The 19,849-nt window shown below is 36.6% G+C and overlaps 1 protein-coding gene across 1 annotated transcript in view; it reads right to left on the bottom strand.

The window, feature by feature from the left end:
- Sbf2 (SET binding factor 2) overlaps nucleotides 1–19,849 on the bottom strand; it is a 352,132-nt gene that overhangs the window by 260,534 nt on the left and 71,749 nt on the right. Inside the window, 1 exon segment of the mRNA XM_037211535.1 lies at nucleotides 10,775–10,857. Coding sequence (XP_037067430.1) covers nucleotides 10,775–10,857 — 83 coding nt within the window.

The raw sequence follows: 19,849 nt of genomic DNA, 5'->3' as shown, positions 1-19,849 counted from the left end.
CCTGGCCAAGAACCCATCCACAGCTGAAATATCTCACAGGACCCAAGGTTAAATCTACTACCTATTATTCTGCTAAATGGACAAAGTATTAAAATGGCCTCTAAAGACATTATGTCTCTACCAATGGATTAGTGCAACTCTTGAGCTTCATCAGATAAGTTTCTTTGGGTAGTAGATGGTAGTTAACACAAAAATTCACAACTAGTAAAAATACAGAGAACAAGTGACTATGGAGTACTCAACCATAAATGGGATATCTATATCACACCATATCCTCAAGGCTCAGGGGATGAGAGGAGGAAGAAAAACTGCAAGAGCCAGAGGTTGAGGGAAACAGAGAGAAACAGTGTCTTCTGGACATGACAGGGCTGTTGCACTCATGGACTCACAGCAGCTGTGGTTGCCTACATGAAACCTGGACAAGATCAATTCAGTCAACATTCTAGCATTGAGTGGGGAGGGGTTCATGGGCCTCTGTCCCTAACTGAGAAGCTCCAAACAGATGATGGCTTCTGGAAGAAGGAGAATTAGTTTCCTTTAAGGGTATACATAGTTCCTGGTAAGTTAACTATACTCCATTGGAGGCCACATATCCAGAAATATATAGACAGCACAAATTGGAGTAAATGGGTTATTAATGTTTTCAAAGTATACCAAGTTTGGGCAGATAGAAAGTGGAATAGATCTGAGAGGAGTTAAGGGAAAGACTGGGTGTAAATGTCAAAACATACTATATAAAATTTCCAAAGAATAAAAAAAAGTTTTTTGAAGAAATAACACCAACTATTTATTGTCTTCAAGAAACACATAAGCTACCAAAGACACCAAAAAAAAAAAAGAAAAGAAAAAAAATAGTGTTGGCAGATGAAAACCAACTTACCAAACAAATGGAAGCCATAAACAAGCAAGTATAAGCTATTCTTGTATCTGACAGAGTGGACTTCAAACCAAAGCTAGTCAGATGAGATCATGAGGGCAACTACCCCTTAAAGGAAACAATCCAACAAGAAAATCTAACAAATGTAAACGTTTACACAGCAAGTATCAGAGACCTACATTCATGGAACAAAAAAACAAAACAAAACAAAAACAAGTCCCACCCCTAACCAAGAAGCTATTTGCAATTGATGCCTGCTGGCAAAGGGAAAATTAGTTTTTTCCAACAGTGTGTCACTGGGTCTATCAACCACACTCCAGGGCAGGTCCCATGCCCAGGAGTACTGGCCAACACAAAACAAACTCCATGGTTTTTTTTTTTGTGGGTTTTTTGCTTTGTTTTGGCTTTTTTTTTTGGGGGGGGGCGGATCTTACTGGGTTTTTGTTTAGATTCTCATTTCTGTATTCTTTTTTTTTTTTTTTTTTTTTTGAAAGAGAGAGAACATAAAGTTAGGTGAGAAGGAAGGTGGGTAGAATCTGGGAGGAGCTAGGGGAAGGGAAAATATAACCAAAATATATTGTATATAAAATGTTTAATTAAAAAATATGTAAAGACTTTAAGAACCCAGATTTTTACCTCATTTTGTTTATCAGAGTTCAGAAATATGTAGAAAAGCCAGCACTGTCCAGTGAAATTCAATGTCCAGTGGAATAATGAAAACTGCACTTGATTGAAAACAAATAGCATTTCTCACTCAGGTTTGCTTGACAGGTTATTTCTCATTCTAAACTAAGTACATAGCTCTAAACCGGAGACGATACTAACGTCTTACTACCCTTAATGATATCTTTCATTCAGTTATAACCTCAATTGTAAAAATCTAACTTTTTTCATTAGAGTCTCGTTGGTGCTATAATTCCCCAGTCCATAAACTCCATGGATGTTTCTTGTAAGTGAGGTCTATCTTTGGGGAAAAAAAATATTAATAGTAAAATAAAAACTAAGAGCCACCAACTCTGTGAATACATCATCAGTCTTCAAATTTTAATAATAAAATGTTTTCCTATTGTTTTTTGACTTTTTTATTAAGTTGTTATATGTATGAGTGTATTGTCTACATGCATGTCTGTGCATCATGTGCATATCTGGTGCCCACAGATGCCAGAAGAAGGTGTCAGATGCTCCGAAACTGAAGTTACAGCAGCTGTGAGGCACCATGTGGTACTGGGAACCAAACTCAGGTTCTCTGGAAGAGCAGCCAGTGGCCAGTGATCTTAATCACTGAGCCATTTCCCCAGCCCCTACTACTGTCTTTCTAATGCTACTTAATTAACCCTTCCTAATTAGAATCTAAGATTAGTCCTATTTTTAGCAAAAATAATTGAAAAGTTAGCTTGTTCTATCTAGTACAATGAGTGCCCCCCACACACACACACACATATCAACCTCAGCAATATCTGCATGCTGGGTAAATGTGCCACTACTGTGCAACATCTGAGCCCACACAGGATATTTTAGGGTTTTGTTGGGATTTGGGGGTTTTGTTTGTTTGTTTGTTTAGTTGGGGTTTTTGGTTTTTCAAGACAGGGTTTCTTTGTGTAGACTTGCCTGCCATGTAACTCACAGAAATCCACCTGCCTCTGCCTCCTGTTGGGATTAAAGGCAAGGGTCACCACCACCTTGCTTGAATATTTTAGTTTTAACAGAGTCAAAAGATCACAGTTTTATTATCTTAGCAACTAACAAATAGCTATGTGGCACAGGACAAGCTATTAATAAGTCTCTCTATATTTCAATGGCTAATTTTTAGGAAGAATAGAAATTAATTTCACTTTATTAACTGTCCTAAAGGTGTCTATGTTCTCCTTAGCTTTCCAAATACTGACTTTACGTTGACTTTATTTTCTCAATTTTTGACATGATTATATCTAAATTACCAAATATGGCTCAGATTCCAGATATTCCTAGATTAACTTAGAATATCTTTAAACTAGTCATAATTAGCCATTTAAGGGTGTAAACTCTATTAAGGACTGATCATTTTTATGATTAATATATAAGATATTATGCCTCTTTATGACTTGCAATATATTTAAGGTATCAGAAATTAACCCCATCATCAAAATGCAATGTAATAAATACTAAACATGAAGTACAATCTACATAGAAATAATTCCCAATTAAGATGCATGTGAAGCCCAGCAGGCTAGTGCATGCCTGCAATCCCATCACTGAGCAAGCTGAAGCAGGAGGATTTAAAGTTAAAAGCCAGTCTAGAACACAAAGCAAAATCTTATGGAAAAATGGGAAGAAAATAAGGGAGAGAGAGAGAATAAGAGAAATGCCAAGCCTTTTCTTGAAAAGGATTCCAGTAATGATCATTAATTAATGATTCCAGTAATGATCATTAATTAATGATCATTGTAACAAATAGAGCCACAACACTGGTAAATTTGTAATTGACTCATAAATTTTAAGTTCTCAAAAACAAAAATTTGTTCCAATAAATGTAGTTATGTGTTTATTCTGCCACTTTAGTGCTCCTCCCTAAGAAAGCTGTATATTGATATCAGTGACTTTTCACAGACACTTAAGTGCCACCACTAGAGGCCACCAAATACTTCTTTTTCTTAAATCAACACTTTTGTAAGTCATTCTTAGTACTTAAGTCAGTCCACCTTATAAGCAAATAACTATAAACTTCAATATCCATAACTAAAAATGTTGCATATTAATCTTCAAATAGCAATACAAACCCCAACAAAAAAGGAAGTATATACAGTGAACAGTATGTCTGGATTACCAAAGACCTTTGCCAGACAAAGAATAAAGGGGAGCTGGGGGACTAAGTAGTATAAAAATATCACTAGGTAGATACCTTTGGAAATAGTGTGTATGAACTAAAGAATCCATACTCTCTCTGAACAGCCAGTGCCTCTTGTAAGCACACGATGTCTATATATGAACACAGTATAACAGATATATAAACTGCCAGAGTGCCTTCTTTCATATTACAAAGTATTTCACATATGTTTTTAATAACTAAGTTGCCACCATCTACAGCAGTGATACACCCAAAATTCCAACTTGCAGAAGGTCTGGTATCAGGCAGATGATGTTAGCTCCTTAGAAAACTCAGCTCCGCGTTCTTAGTGAGCTGCTAATAAAGTGTTCTGTGTCCCCTTTTGCTTCTGATGCCTTCCTTCTCATGGCAAAATATAGAAAATTCAAGCAGCCTCCAGAGAATTTACAGGACCATGAGAAACTTACAAAACAAAATAAGGTTTCATCTTATCTGATTAATCACCATATTGTATATAATATTTTTCAAGAGTTTTCAAATACAACAAAGAATTATCATTGTCGTGTTTTAGGTGTTCTACTTTAAAAATCCTGACCTAACTTTTGAATGGTCACAAAGATGTTTATAGTTTTGCTTTTAAGGTTATACCTTTGGCTTTTACCCTGGGTCTATGACAGATTTTAAATTGATTTCTCTATAAGTATAAAAACAGATCAAGATTAATTGTTCAGATGGACAACCAGTTGTACTAGCATTTATCTGTGCTGTCTCTTCCACAACCACATTACTCCTGGAATCTCTGTTGAAATCTATTTATACTGTTCCCTGATCTATTAACACATGTCCATCCTTAAGCCAATACCACACCCTGCTGATTATGAACCTTTACAATGTGTCTTGAAATAAGGTAGTATAAACAGTTTTGTTCTCTCCTTTACAAACTGTTTGACCATTTGCTATTGTTATGGTGTGGAAAAAAAAAAATGCCCCCCATAGGCTTACAGGGAGTGGTATTATTAGAAGGTGTAGCCTTGTTGGAGTGTGACCTTGTTGGAGGAAGTGTGTCACTGGGGGTGGGCTTTGAGGTCTCAGGAGCTCAAGTTAGGCCTAGTGGATCTTGGTTTCTTCTGCTGACTGTGGGAACAAGATGTAGAACTCCCAGCCCCTTCTCCAGCACATCTGCCTGCACGCCACCATACTTCCTGCCATGATGATAATGGACTAAACTTCTGAACTGTAAGCCAGCCCCAATTAAATGTTTTCCTTTATAAGAGTTGCCGTGGTCATGGTGTCTCTTCAGAGACAGCAACAGAAACCCTAAGAAAGCTATATACTGTCTAAAGACTTATATCTTCAATTCCTTACACTGTGTTTGACATTATCTTAAGTCTATACATAAAACTCCACATCATACATTTTTTAAAAACAGCTAGTAAAACATGTAACATAAAACCAACTTCTGAGCCATTTTCACATTTATAGTTTACTAGTGGTAGGTGCACCTACATTATTGGGCAAACAATTCCAGAACTCTTTTCAATCTTGCCAAGATGAAAATCTGTAACTGCAAACAATTTACCTTTTTTACCTTTTCCTACCTACTGGAAATCAGTTTACTTTCTGATTGTATAAATTTGGCTACTCTAAATGCCACCTGTAAATGATATTAGAGTATTTGTCTTTGAGTGGCTCACTCTTGATCCCACTGCATAATGTTTTCAAGGTCAACTAATGTTTTTAATCAAAATTTCCTCCATTTTTTTATAACTGAATAATATTCCATTGAATGTACTACTAAATGTTCATTTATCCATCTGCCTCTGGCACTTAAGTTCCTTTCTCTTTTTGGCTATTGTGAACAACACTGCTATGGACATGCGAGTAAAATACCTGAAACCTGATTTCCGTGCTTTCAGTTCTTTTGAATATACCTAGAAATGAAACTGCTGGGCCACAGGGTAATTTTACTTTACTGAAGAACTGCTAAACCGTTTTCCATAGCATTGGCATCATCTTACATTCCCACCAACAGTGCACAAGGATTTCAATTTCCTAAACTGACACTTCTTATTTTCTGGGAATTTTCTTGAGGGTGGGTGGGTTTGAGACAGGGTTTGTGTAATTTTAGCTGTCCTGGAACCAGATCTGTAGACCAGGCTGGCTTCGAACTCACAGAGAACTACCTGCCTCTTCCTCCCAAATGCTGGATTAAAGACATGAGCCACCATTGCCTGGCATTTTCTATTGTTTTAATAGTAGCCATGAGGGCTTGAAAGGTGGCTCAGTTGTTAAAAGCACTCTTTCAAAGGACTCAAGTTCAGTTCCTAGCACAATTGCCTATAACTCTAGCTTCAGGAGATCTGACATCTCTGGCTTCCAAGGGCATCTGTTCTCATGTATACATAGTCATACACAGACACACAGACACACAAACACATAGACACAAATAATAATAATAATAATAATAATAATAATAATAATAATAAAAGTAAACTTTTAAAATTCATTTTATACTTATTATTATGTTGTAAAGCCATGTCTTCCCACTTTACAACAAAATTCCTGTGTCTGTACCTTGACTCTAAGAGAATCAAGTATCCTTCCACATGGATTTCACATTAAAAAAAAAAAACTGTATTACATTTAATACTACATTTATCACCTAGCATCCACCCTTAACACACATGGTTTAGATGCAACTAGACTATATTTTGTAATTCTTTAAAGCTGTTTCCTGTATTTCTCAAACCTCTTTGTTGGTCATATTATCCACCTATTTTTATTCTAAATAATGACTTACATAGCTAGCTCTTTATACCTACATGTAAGAACTTATATATGTTTACCTTACTGCTCTATATCTTCTTTGCAAGGAAGTCATAACTGCAAATCTTAGTAAACTCTAATTCTGGGATATATTAAGTTCTCATTCTCTTGTCATGCATATTTTCTCATGCATATTTCTTCAGAATAAGAAGAGAAAATTTAAATCTGCTTATATTCTTTCTTCACTCGGTTCCCTGGCCAACAACATTTAATATTCAGATATTTAGATGGTATTTGTAACTTGCTCCTCTGCCCCAAAGGGGCATCAACTTGTCTACTTCTCCTATGTTATATCTTCAAAATATTGAATATGGATTTCTATTTCTCTTTTCTTCAATGAAAACTTATTGAACACCAAATTTATATTAGACAATCAAATCACTGGCAGATAATTTAAATTACTGAAATAATTTCTTTACAAGTTCAAATTTAGAAAATTTGATTGCTTACTTTTCAAGCCCCAATTTTTTTCAAACACTTTAATTTAATCCTCAAAGAAAATGAGATCCACTACAAATGCCTTACTAAAAGCTTTCTGTGACTATTACAGTGAGTTTTCTGAATTACAGCACAAAAAGATCAACTTCAGAGACAAGGCATCTTAAAAAGGAGCTAGTGCCAAACAATGCTATTCTCCTTATGTGCAAGACCTAGCCAATAAAAATATTTGTTCCTATAATTCTAAGTAGATTGTTAGCCATAGAATGCCCCTGAAAAACAATTCTCTAATGTTCTTTGAAATACAGTTGCTAAAATTAACTTTCAATTTTATTTATATGACTGTCTGTGGCTTTGTGCATACCTAAAAAGCACAAGAAAAGACAAAAATATCCCAGAACTGGAAAAGCAGTTATTATGTTTGGTTTAGCTTATTTTCATATTTTTATTTTTAAATCTATCCAAATTAAAGTTCATCATCTCTAAACAGAAGAAGGCAAATCCTTTATGTAAAAACGAAAAGAATTCAGCATTCTCTACATCTGAGATTTAATTTTTAGTGAGTAAATGTGTAAAACCTTTCTCTGCAAATTATAAAGTTTAGTGTTCAGGTTAAACATGTGATCCTTCATTTAGAATTTAAGTACACCATGTATGTGTTGCCTGAGAGGTAGTGGTAGCAACAAAAATCAATTTAAATATATGTTTTTCTGATCCCATATTTGTCCTCAAATAAGATAAGTAAAGTTGGTCTCTATCCAATAGCATGAGATATGTTTTGGATATCATTTGGCTTCCCCACAAGGATTCACTATGAATAAGACCTGGTCTGGAAGGTAGTGGTAAAACTTTTAAGAAGTAGGACAGAAACTCTTTATAAAGGTCACTGGAGGAAAAAGATATTTCTCATAGGATCCCCTGGTAGTTCTTTTTTTTTTTTTTTTTTTTTTTGGTTTTTCGAGACAGGGTTTCTCTGTGTAGCTTTGCGCCTCTCCTGGAACTCACTTGGTAGCCCAGGCTGGCCTCGAACTCACAGAGATCCGCCTGGCTCTGCCTCCCGAGTGCTGGGATTAAAGGCGTGCGCCACCACCGCCCGGCCCCCTGGTAGTTCTTATGAGAGAGTTGTTATAAAAACAGAGTACCTCGCACCACTCACTCTGTACCTATTGCTTGCTCCTGTATGTACTCCCACCATAGCACCCCACACCACAGGATCTGTGTGTTCTGTTCGGACTTTAAATTTCCAAAGCCATGAGCTAAATAAATCTCTTTTTCTTCTTGAGTAGTTATCTTTCCGAGTCTGTATTTCCACTAGAGAACAAATACAACCATAGTTTTAAAATGTCACTTCCAACTGTACAGTAGTGGTGCACTCCTTTAATTCCAGCACTTGAGAGGCAGATGGATCTCTGTAGGTTCAAGGCCAGCCTGGTCTACAGAGCAAGTTCCAGCAACAGCCAGGACTATTACACAAAGAAAGCCTATCTCAAAAAAAAAAAAAAAAGTCACCTCCAGAACACCATATCTTGACTGAAACTAATAAACAAAAGACTGGAACTGAATACTAGCTTTGCTGCATCCTACCTGTTAGACTTCACTGAAATTATGTAAACTTCCTAAGCCTCAGCTTACTTATTTGTAAATTAATACACTACCATCAATCATCTAGTTTTCATGAGTTCCTCCAATTATTTATAACTATTAGATAGTAACCTTAATGTTATATGCTCCAAGTTATTCTGCCTTAGAAATGGCATGAAGTGTTTTTCATGTGTATCACCAGCTTAGAAACTGAGCAGATCACTTTTGACATCTTTTTCTTTTTTTTTCTTTCTGTCTTTGTTTATTTGTTTTTTGTTTTTTGAGACAGGGCTTCTCTGTGTAGCTTTGCGCCTTTCCTGGAACTCATTCTATAGCACAGGAGGGCCTCAAACTCACAGAGATCCACTTGCCTCTGTCTCCTGAGTGCTAGGCTTAAATGCGTGCGCCACCACCACCCAACTTTGACATCTTTCTTTTTGATACTATTAGAATTACAATCACATGGTGTATCGGGTATCCAAGTTACTGTTGTTCATATACAGAATCATATACCTAACTTAAGCAAGGATAGATAGCATAAGACAACAGTTTAAAACATCAAAAATTAATAGTAATTTATTCAGTTTTTAAAATGAGCTTCAATATTTATAAGTTAAAATTACTTTATAAGTGACAAAGTACTGGCACTAATAAATCAAAGTTTCTATTAAGTATGGAAAACTTTTAAAGAATAAAAAAACTGTGGGGCTGTGGAGATGGCTCAGTGGGTAAAAGTGCTTGCCACATAAGCCTGAAGACCTGAGTTTGATCCCTAGAACCTAGATAAAAAGCCAGATGCCGTGGCACACATTTACAATCACAGCACATGACTGTGAGATGGAGGCTGAGATAGGAAAATTGGCAAGAAGCTCAAGAGCCAAAAAGCTTGGAGTATGCAGTGCAGCAGCTACAAGAAACAAGACCCTGCCTCCAAATCAAGGGAGAAGAAGGAGAGAATTGGCTCCTGAAAAGCTGCCCTCTGACCTCTACATGAGCACTGAGGTATGCACATGCAATATGTTAAATATTCCTAAAGTATTAACTAGTTTCCAACGTTTTGAAATGCTTTGCCAAGAATCAGCCAAGAAGTCACATAGAAAACTAAGTTCTGTTTACCTATGGTACCACCATTCCACTAAATTAACAGTATGCAACCCTACCTTGTCATTGTACTGACACTTGAACATAGTACTATCTGTCATACAAAGAAAAAAATCCACTTGCTAAATAGTAAAATAAGTTTATTTCTTCCTTACTGCTAGAAAAAAGTACCACAGGCATCACAGATCATCTGTCCCATTGATTTATAAAATATAAAGAATATCCTTTCTTGGTCCTAGCAAAATCACTACCCCAAGCCACACTCTCTTTAGCCTACCATATTATATGTTGTTCTAGAAACTTGTGAAGGGATTCATCACTCATACTGCAAAACTACAGCTATTTCTATAATCTATATTTTCATGTGAACAAAGGCAGAAACTCACAGAAAATTCTATCAAGACCCCAAAATTTCCCCTTTTGGTCACTACTAAAAAAGATGCTGAAACAGTTTTAAAACATTTACAGTACAAATGCCTGGTTATTCAAATAGTAAGACCAATTATTATCTTGTGGAGGCATGTGGGAGAGAAGAGAAAGGAATGCAAGAAGCTCTCCAAAAAGTCATTTTCCTTGGATCCTCACATTCTGTTCTCATTTTCAAAGCCAAAATCTAAGATTCACCTTTTCTATCCATCTACAAAACCGTAATACTTTACATCGGACTGGATTATAGGAAGCAAAACTAAGCACTCAGTGAAGTTGAGAGTCATCAGCTAGGATAAGAAAACTCAAAAATTTCAACATATTTTGTTCCTAATAGATATTTCTGAACCATGCTAATCAGAAAAGAAACACTTCAGGGTCTGGAGAGATACTCAGAGCACTACCTGCTCTCGCAAAAGACCTAGGTTTGATCCCAGCACCCAGATGGTGGCTCACGAATCTCTGTAACACAACTTTTTGTTTTAAAGAATCAGAGGAATTCTTCTGTTTCTGGATGCATAAAGATCATTCATCTATAATGCTTGCAAGAACTCTAAATAGGGAAAATGAATAGCATAATAGACATTCCATAATTCATATAATCAATTATTTCTAACAATAGTATACAATAAATTTATTAAATAGGAAAAGTACCATGTACAGGATAAAATATGTAGCACTTTTTTTAAAAGAGGACATCAGGATAAATGCCACCAACTTACCAATTCAATTCCCTGAGGGAAAGGCGTGTCATCCCAGTCCTGCTGTGGGAATCTCTGAATTATTTTCCCCAGACCTTCTGGTCCTGTTGATAAAATCAAAATGAATCACTTATAAGACACTATAAAACCAAAATGAATATTCATTATACTATTTATTTCCAAAAGAAGATTTGAATAAATTGATAGAGTAAACATTTCTTAAGTTTTCTGAAATAGCAGACAATCCCTACCCTAGCATGGACAGAGATTCACTGACACATGAAAAGTTAAGCAAAGTTGAAGGACCCTGAAATCTAGGCATTTACCATATCATGGTAGTGACAACCATCCATGCGCCAATAAAGAAAGTAATTTTAACTGATAAATGAAATGGTACTGTTAGAACCAAATTTCAAGTAGAGGTTGAAAGTACTTTTATGTGTTCATTTTTAAGACCTTACCATCATTTAGGAAAGTTCTCAGTATCAATACTACTGACATCCTGGGCTGGGTAGTTCTTAAATGTGTTAGGTGAGTGGATTGGTACTTGAGCATTGTGATATTTTTATCAGCATCCTCAGTGTCAACTCTCTGGAACACACCACTTACCATCTTCCCACGGAAGTTATTACAACCAAGAATGGAATGTTTCCAGATATTGATACTCCAGGACTGAAAACCATAGATCTATACTATACATCAGTTGTTATAAAACTAGCCTGTGATATCAAAGACTGGATCAACTTAAAATTGAACTTTAGGGATATAATCTGTAAGACAACTGGAAATATAAAATACATATTAGATCTAAGCTGATTTTTACATCCTCTCCCCCAAGTCCTGGGTAACTGAACCTGGTTGCTTCCCACATGCTAGTCAAGTACTATCTCACTGAGCCCTATCTATCCCTAAACCCTACTTTTTGCTATAGTTCTGGTTCAATACCCAGCATTGCAAAGCTAATTAATTAGGTGGTTAATTAATACTAATTTGTTTTAATTATGTCCAATTTGAAAGAGAAAAGTTTCTCCTTGGTCGAGTATGACTTTTGAAACCTCTCCAGAAGGAACATATTACTTACTGATTTCATAATATATAGTGTTTCAATAACATGATGGCTTAGTTTGAAATGCTGACACATTTATAAATGCACATTAAAATGTGATTTATGACTAGTAAGACTTGTTATTATTTAAAGACAGAAATTTGGTTAGGAAGTATAAATCAAAATGGGGAAATGATCTTTTATTCTAAACAAAATGTACAAAGAAGCCAGGTGTAGCAGTAACCGCCTGTAATCACAGCATTTCTGAAGCCGAGGCAGGAAGATTACAAGTTCAAGGCCAACCAGAGCTACACAAGGAAACTTACCCCACCTCAATAAAGAGAAAGAGCAATAAAGATTTGTTTTTCAAATAGCAAATATGAAAATTGCTGTTACTGACAGATTTTGAGGAATTTAATGAGGTACCTATACAATTTTTTATTTCTGTTTGATTTTGTGAGTTATTCTCAGAGTTTAAACTGACTTCCCAAGTTTATATTTCAGTTGCGATAACCACTATATACCATAGCACTGATTGTGTTGGAAAATTTGAGATGACATTTTTTAAGACTGTTTGACAGATTTCTATTTTATATCCACAAAAGAAGTAGGTCATGTCAATTAAAGTTAATGAAGAAGTACCTCCTACTTGGACTACCTATTAAATGAATCAGGATGACAAGAAAGAGAAAGGGAAAAATTCCTCAAGAGAAGACTAACCACTCCAGGAGTGAAGTAGTGCTTAGCAGACAAATACTGTACCCAGATAGAATGGAATGGGGAGGAAGCTGCCATTTATCTAGGCCTTTGTGTTTTCCTTTCCAGCTCCTATTCTCCCATCCTATGCAAAAATTCAAGAACTATGATGATCAAAGGAGTCTGCATATCCTTTAAAGGAAGCAGAGAAGAAGAGAGCTCAAGAAGACAACAGAGTGTTTGAGATGGTCTTCTATGAAAAGATTATGAATGCATACTAGACAAACTACCCAAAACAAACTTAGAAAAGGTGACATAATACAGCCTCAGTCAGACTGTTTTCCTTCTCTTACGTTTAGTAAACCTCTTTCATTTGGGTCCTGGTAGAACTGTGGGGATATGCAGGCCAGCCACAAAGATTACCAAGTATCACAAGATACACTGAATAGCCCTCAACCCTTGGCAAAGTAGCAATTCTAGCTTTAACAGATGACCTTAAAGGTACCAAACACTCTCTATAGCTACCAAAAACTAAGGTGTGGAGATGCTAGTGGCTATGAGGAAGATGAACTGAACAATGAGTAGAGATTAACTAGGTTGAGAAATTAATATTCTGCTCCATAAAAAATATATTTGGTACTCACTGATTTTAACAGTTGATCAAATAACTGAGGGCCTTTTATATGCTCAGAATGCATATGTATTCTGCTTGGTTACAAAACCTTAAACTTTGAAGATGCTATTCTAACATATAATTCACCTTCCTCTGTGATATGGTTGCCTAAACAGATCAGTGGTTATCTACAGGATACTAATTATGTCCATCTACCTACATGTATGAAGGGCAGTAGTAGTGTTCAGGAACACAAGTTTATACCATTCATCTCTTAGCCTGAGTAATCACTAACATGTTACTATGGTTACTGTTTTTTTGTCTCTCTCACTTTGCTAGAATGATAGAAATAATTTAGGTGTCTTTGCTCAGATGCTACCCATAGCTTCTGGCATATATTAGGTACTTAATAAGATGTCTGTTGTATACATTAATAGTACTATTAGATATGTAAGGGTACCTATAAACTGTCAAGAAATTTACAACTAGCATTACCTGGATATAAAAGTTATACTAGATAATCAGATTCCTCTTCTAGAAAATTTGGAACAACGAAAACACATTAAAGAAAATGTAAAGCTAAAAAGATGTAATAAAATTTCCTCATTAAAGGGAGTGAGGAGACAGGAAGAACTGGTGGGAAAGAAAGGAATGGAAATGATATAAACACAGTCCTCATATAAAAAATTCTCAAAAAATTAATTACAAAAAGATTTGGGCTAGGTATGATGGAATACACCTTTAATCCTTGTTGTTGGAGGCAGAGGCAGACAGATTTTTTTGAACTCAAAACCAGCCTCATCTACATTGCAAATTCCAGGCCAGCCAGGGCTACACAACAAGCCTGTTTCATTTTTGTTTTGTTTAAATAAAAACACCACCAAAAAAGATTTGCTCAATAAACTCATGTATGAGCTGGTGATATAACTTAGAAGAAGAGCACTTGCTTAATATGTATATGTAAGTCCCTGGCTTCACTCTCCAGCACTAAAGAAAGAGAAAACACAGACCTCAGACAACCACAGGAGTTTACATGGAAAAGCACAGGCATATAACAGAATGAGAAGCATTCTATAGAGGCAGAGATTTGTCAAGGGAGCAGCACAGACATGTAGAAAGAAAACAAATGTCATCAGACAAAAACTGCATAACTCTCCAGCTCTAGCTTCACTAAATTATGAAAGCACCATGGCATCTTTCAGCAAACAGCTAAGCTATACTTAAAATACTTCTCCATTACTTAACCTAGTATGGGTCTGTATTTTTGTCACTGGAGTACAAACTAAACCACACAGTAAGAGGCACCTTCTTAGATCAAACTCCCTCAAACTTTTACTCTGGAGACAATTACATAAAATGATCATCTATTTTTAAAAAAAAAAAAATCTTAAAAAGAAAGGTTAGCAATACATGGTAACTTTGTTCAAATATCTGAAGAGTTGTTGTATAAAGAAGATATAACAGGGAAGACCCAAGGCAAAAGGACATATTTTTAAGCCAATACAAAAAAGGACAAATGAGGTTCAAATGTCCAGCACCCATGTAGAAATCAAAGTGTGATAGTGCATGCCTGTAATCCTAGCACTGAGGAGGGAAAGACGGGGCATCCCTGGTGCTTGCTGGCTAACCTTAATTGGTAACATTCCGGTTGAGTGAGAGACCTGTCTCTATACAAAACAAACAATGCGTTTATATTTATATATATATATATATATAAAGAAATATATATATATTTATATAAATATATATAAACACATTGTTTGTTTTGTGTATATATATGGTGAAGGATAACTGAGAAAGATTTGGGGTGTCAACTTCTGGCCTCCACATGTATACACACAAACACACATATATGCACCACACACACAAAACAATGAAATGTCACAGAAAGCAATTATCATAACTGGAGTTGCAGTAAAAACTATCAGCTTTGGAGGCTGGAGCAATGACTTGGTGCTTAAGGAGCACTTGTTCCTCTTATGGAAGACCTAGGCTCAGTCCCAGTACCCACATGGCAGCTCATAACCACCTGTTAACTCCAGTTCTAGGATTTAATGCCTTCTGGTCTCCACAAGCACCAGGCCACATATGCAGGAAAGGCAAACATTCATACATATAAAATAAAATAAATATATCTTTTTTAAAAAATTAAGCTAGCAAGTTTTGTGGTTTAAAAGAAGCAACAACGCGTTCAAAGGAAAGAAGACAAATCTGGAAAATAGAATAGAATAATTCACTATATTCAGGGCTTTGTGTGATGTACAAAAGAAAGAAGGAAATAGCAAGCTCCAGGCTCAGTGACATACTCTGTCCCTGAGGAGGCAAAAGGACGGAGCCAGAAAACCCAGTGTCAACCTCTAGCTTCTGTGCATACACGGGCAAATGCACCCCATAAACATGTGCACACATGCATATACCATAAACACCAAATAAATAAATATATAAATAGGTAAATAATCAAGTCTAAGTAAAGATAGTATGCAAATGAACTGGAAGACTGGATGAAATAAAGGTAACAATTTGTCCTATCCAAAACAATGATTCAATGAATTCCTAATCAAATTTTCAGTAGGACGCAGGAGACACAGTTCAGTGGTTGAATGCTTGTCTAGAATATGAAAGGTTCTGGATTCAATCACTGGCACCACAAGATAAATAAATTGATTAATTAAAATGAAATAAATTGGGATTTTTTAAAAAATTAAAAAGTTGATTCTAATACTTTTATGAAATTGCAATAGGTTTAAATAGCCAAAAAATATTTTTAAAAACTAAATCAGGACTATCTAACTATAAGACTTACTATAAAGCTATTACAATAAAGATAATGTATTGATAGACAATATCAATATAAAAAATTAGAGGAAGGAGCCTGTGGCAGAGGTTTTTATCTATTATTCATGTTGGCAGTGGCCCCTTCTCAGTAATCATGCTGAACCAGGACCTGAAATTTGGCAACCTGAACAGGGACCCACATCCACTGCCTCCAATCATGAACTCTCACTCAATGAGCTCTTACCAGCCTGTAATGTTTAGTTTTAATTGGCAACTTGACATAACCTAGCATCAGAAAGCCTCCATGTGGGCATGTCTGTCAGAGAGTTTTGATTGCCTGAATTGATGTGGGAACTAACCCTAACTGTAGGCAGCACCGTCTGGGTAGCAGCCAGAGCATTGAAAGAAGAAAAGATTTCTGCTATCTCTTCTTTCTTTTAAGATTTTTTTTGTGTGTGTGTATGTGGGGGGGGGTGCATACCATGTATGTGCAGGTGCTTGTGGAGTCCAGAAGAGAGTATCAGATCCCCTGGAGTTGGAGTTACAGGCAGTTGTGAACCACAAGACATGGGTATGGGATCCAAATTCTAGAAGGACAGCAGGTACTCTTGACCAATGAGGTATCTCCAGCTCCAGCTCCAAGATTTTTGTTTCTTGTTTGCTAAGCCTTTACTCTCACTGGAGTGTTCAGCTACCCTGTTCCCTACCACTGCTGATTCCTCTGATTATATTAGAACCATTTCTGCAGGGTCCCAAAAAGGGAAGACAGCATCTCTCCAGAAATCCTTCAGACCTTCATCACCAGATTGGGACTGTTGAGACACCTAGCCTCATAGATTAGCTATTGGATTCTCAGACTCTCTGGTGTGAGACAGTGATTGTTAGAATACTCTGTGTATGGTATAAGCCAGTCTAATAAATACTCTTTTAGATATATATTCAATCAGTTTTGGTCCTCTAAAGAACCCCAACTAATACACAGCCTTCATGTAAATGTGTAAGCAGAATTTAAGTGTGTTGTGTACACCAAGGAGCTGCATTTCTTGAGGAAGTAAGAGCAGAGTATGGAAGGTAAAATAATGCCCTGTTCTTCATAAAGTGAACTAAGAAAATATTGAGGAAAAAAGATACTGAAAAGAAGAAATAACAAAGTGAGGAATATGATTTTGAAACTGACAATCAGGCCATAATTAAACAAAACATATTGATAAGTCCTAAAAAAAAATGGTAGATAAAAATGTAGAGATAACCAAGATGGCAGATCTAGCAAATATTTTAAAAAGGAGAAGAAATGCCTCTGAAACCCTAAATGATAGTAACAGAAAGTCACCAATAGGTGGTGACATATTGTTCAGATGCTACTAAGTTAGATGTTCACCTGGCCATTCTAATGTCAAGAGAGCTAGTATCTTAATCAAATTCAAAACACTGCCATCTGATACTGCAATGAAGCCAACTGAAATAAATCCTGACTCAACTCAGCCATACATTCCTGGCCACTGAAGGAAGCAACTCATGCTCTTGTCTTTGCTTATGAACTAGGTCAAAGGTAAGGTGCCAGTACAAAGCTGAAATAATTTCAACTGCATGCCCAAAACACTGCTGAACATGAAAATAGTATGAATGAAAACATAAAGTAAGAGATCAAAGAAAGAATAAAAAGGACATAAAAGAACTTAAGAGCATTAAAAAGCTCAAAGGAAGGAAGCAGTCAGATGGTAATCAGGAGTTCAGTATGGCTCTTTTCCAGGAGGCTTTCCTGAAGGGGAAGCCTGGTAATTTTCTTGGAGGAATGCCTGGAATGGGAGGGGGCATGCCTATAACAGCAAGAATGCCTGGGCTCAATAAAATTCTTAGAGATCCAGAAGTTTTTGCAGCTACGGACCTAGAAATTATGGTAGATGTCTTGGCACTATTTGTGTTACTGCAATAAAATATCCTGACAAAAGCTATTTCAGGAAAAAAGGACTTGTTTTAGCTCACAGTTCCAGGTTACAAGTCCATTATGGCAGGGAAGTCAGCTTCAGAGAGTTGGTCATATTGCATCCACCATCAGAAACAGAGAGCAATGAATGCATACATGCTCATGCTCAGACCTCTTTTTTCACTCCTCCTTCAGTTCAGGATTCGCTGCCTAGAGAATGGTACCACCCACAGTGGGTAGGTTTTCCCTTCTCAAGATAATTCCCTAGAGACAAGCATACAGGCTAATCTGACACAGACAATCCCTCATTGAGACTCTCTTCAGGTCATCAGGGTTGGTGGCAAGCACAGTTACCTACTAAGCCATCCTGTTAGACTGCCTGCTGTGGAATGTTATTTATACTACAGAATATTTGTTTAGTGATGCAAAGATGTGTTACATTCTTTTATGTTGCATTTGTTTAACTCTGTAAAGCTGTGTCACTTTGCCTGTGTAAAACACCTGATTGGTTTAATAAAGAGCTAAATGTCCAATAGCTAGGCAGGAGAGGGACAGGCAGGGCTGCCAGGCAGAGAGAATAAATAGAAGAACAAGAAGAGAGGAAGGGACAAGAAAAGAAGGGAGGAAATGGAGAGGAGGATGACAGAGGCCAGCCACACAACCAGACATGGAGTAAGAAATAAAGAAAGGTATACAGAATAAAGGTAAAAGCCCAGAGGCAAAAGGAAAATGGGATAATTTAAGTTAAGAAAAGCTAGCTAGAAACAAGCCAAGCTAAAGCTGGGCATTCATAAATAAGAATAAGCCTCCATGTATTTATTTGGGAGCTGGATGGTAGTCCCCCAAAGAGTGAAAAAACCAACTACGCCTGCCTTTTTATTTTACTTTAATTAAAAAAAAATTATTCATTTTACATACCAATCACAGATCCCCCTCTCATCCCTCCTCCCACTCCCCTCACTCTTTATTTTACTTTTTAATGTATTTCAATGAAACTACTAAGACTATTTTTTTAATCAGGGTGTACATAATCAGTCAGAGTTCCAGGTTCTTGGTGACTGTGGTGGTTTGAATGAGAATGACCTCCATAAGCTCATATATTGGAATGCTTGGTTCCCAGTTGGTAGAACTATTTGGGAAAGATTAGGAGGGTATAGCTTTGTTGGTGAAGCTGTGTCGCTAGGGGTGGGCTTTGAGGTTTCAAAATTTCAGTTATTCCCAGTCAGTTCCCCCCACCCCATTGTCTATCTCTTTGCCTCCTACTTGTGGATTAGATGTAAGCTCTAGCCACTGTTGCAATGCCACCATGCCTACCTTCCTGCAGCCACGCTCCTCGTCATAATGGTCATGGACTATAACTCTCTAGAAACATGAGCTCCCAACTAAATGTTTTCTTTTATAAATTGCCTTGGTCATGGTGTTTTGTCACAGCAATAAAAAAGTAACCGAGATAGTGACCTAACCAACGAGTTAAAGAGTACGCCCAAACTTTTCACAACAAAATGTTTAATTCATAAGTAAAAGAAACAGTAACCTGTAGATGTGCTGAAAGGGAGCAGTGGGCTCTAAAGAGATGGCTCAAGAGTTCTATTTCCTTCCAGAGCTTCTTTCTTCTGAGTCTAGACGGAGGGAGGAAGCCATCCCCAGGAGTGGGAATGGGGTAGATCTTTACCTTGAATAACATAGGATTTATTTTATATATATAACTCAAGACTATCTGCAGGTGTAGTATACACCCTAATTTTGAGCATACTGATAGGATCCTACAATCACTTCGGAGATGAGCCCCTGAACATACTTGTACGGTTAACCAAAGTGAGAAGACTCACCTTAACTGTGAATAGCACCCATTCATCACTTTCAGCTTTCTTTATATATATATTTAAGATTTATTTATTTATTATGTATACAGCATGTATGACTGCTGTAATACAGAAGAGGGCACCAGATCTCATTACAGATGGTTGTGAGCCACCATGTGGTTGCTGGGAATTGAACTAACAGTCAGCACTCTTGACCTCTGAGCCATCTCTCCAGCCCCCC

Source organism: Peromyscus leucopus, chromosome 1 (assembly GCF_004664715.2).
Source record: "Peromyscus leucopus breed LL Stock chromosome 1, UCI_PerLeu_2.1, whole genome shotgun sequence".
In the NCBI taxonomy this organism is placed as follows: domain Eukaryota; kingdom Metazoa; phylum Chordata; class Mammalia; order Rodentia; family Cricetidae; genus Peromyscus; species Peromyscus leucopus.
Note: the sequence above shows the minus strand (reverse complement) of the source record. Positions and strands in the feature narration are given on the sequence as shown.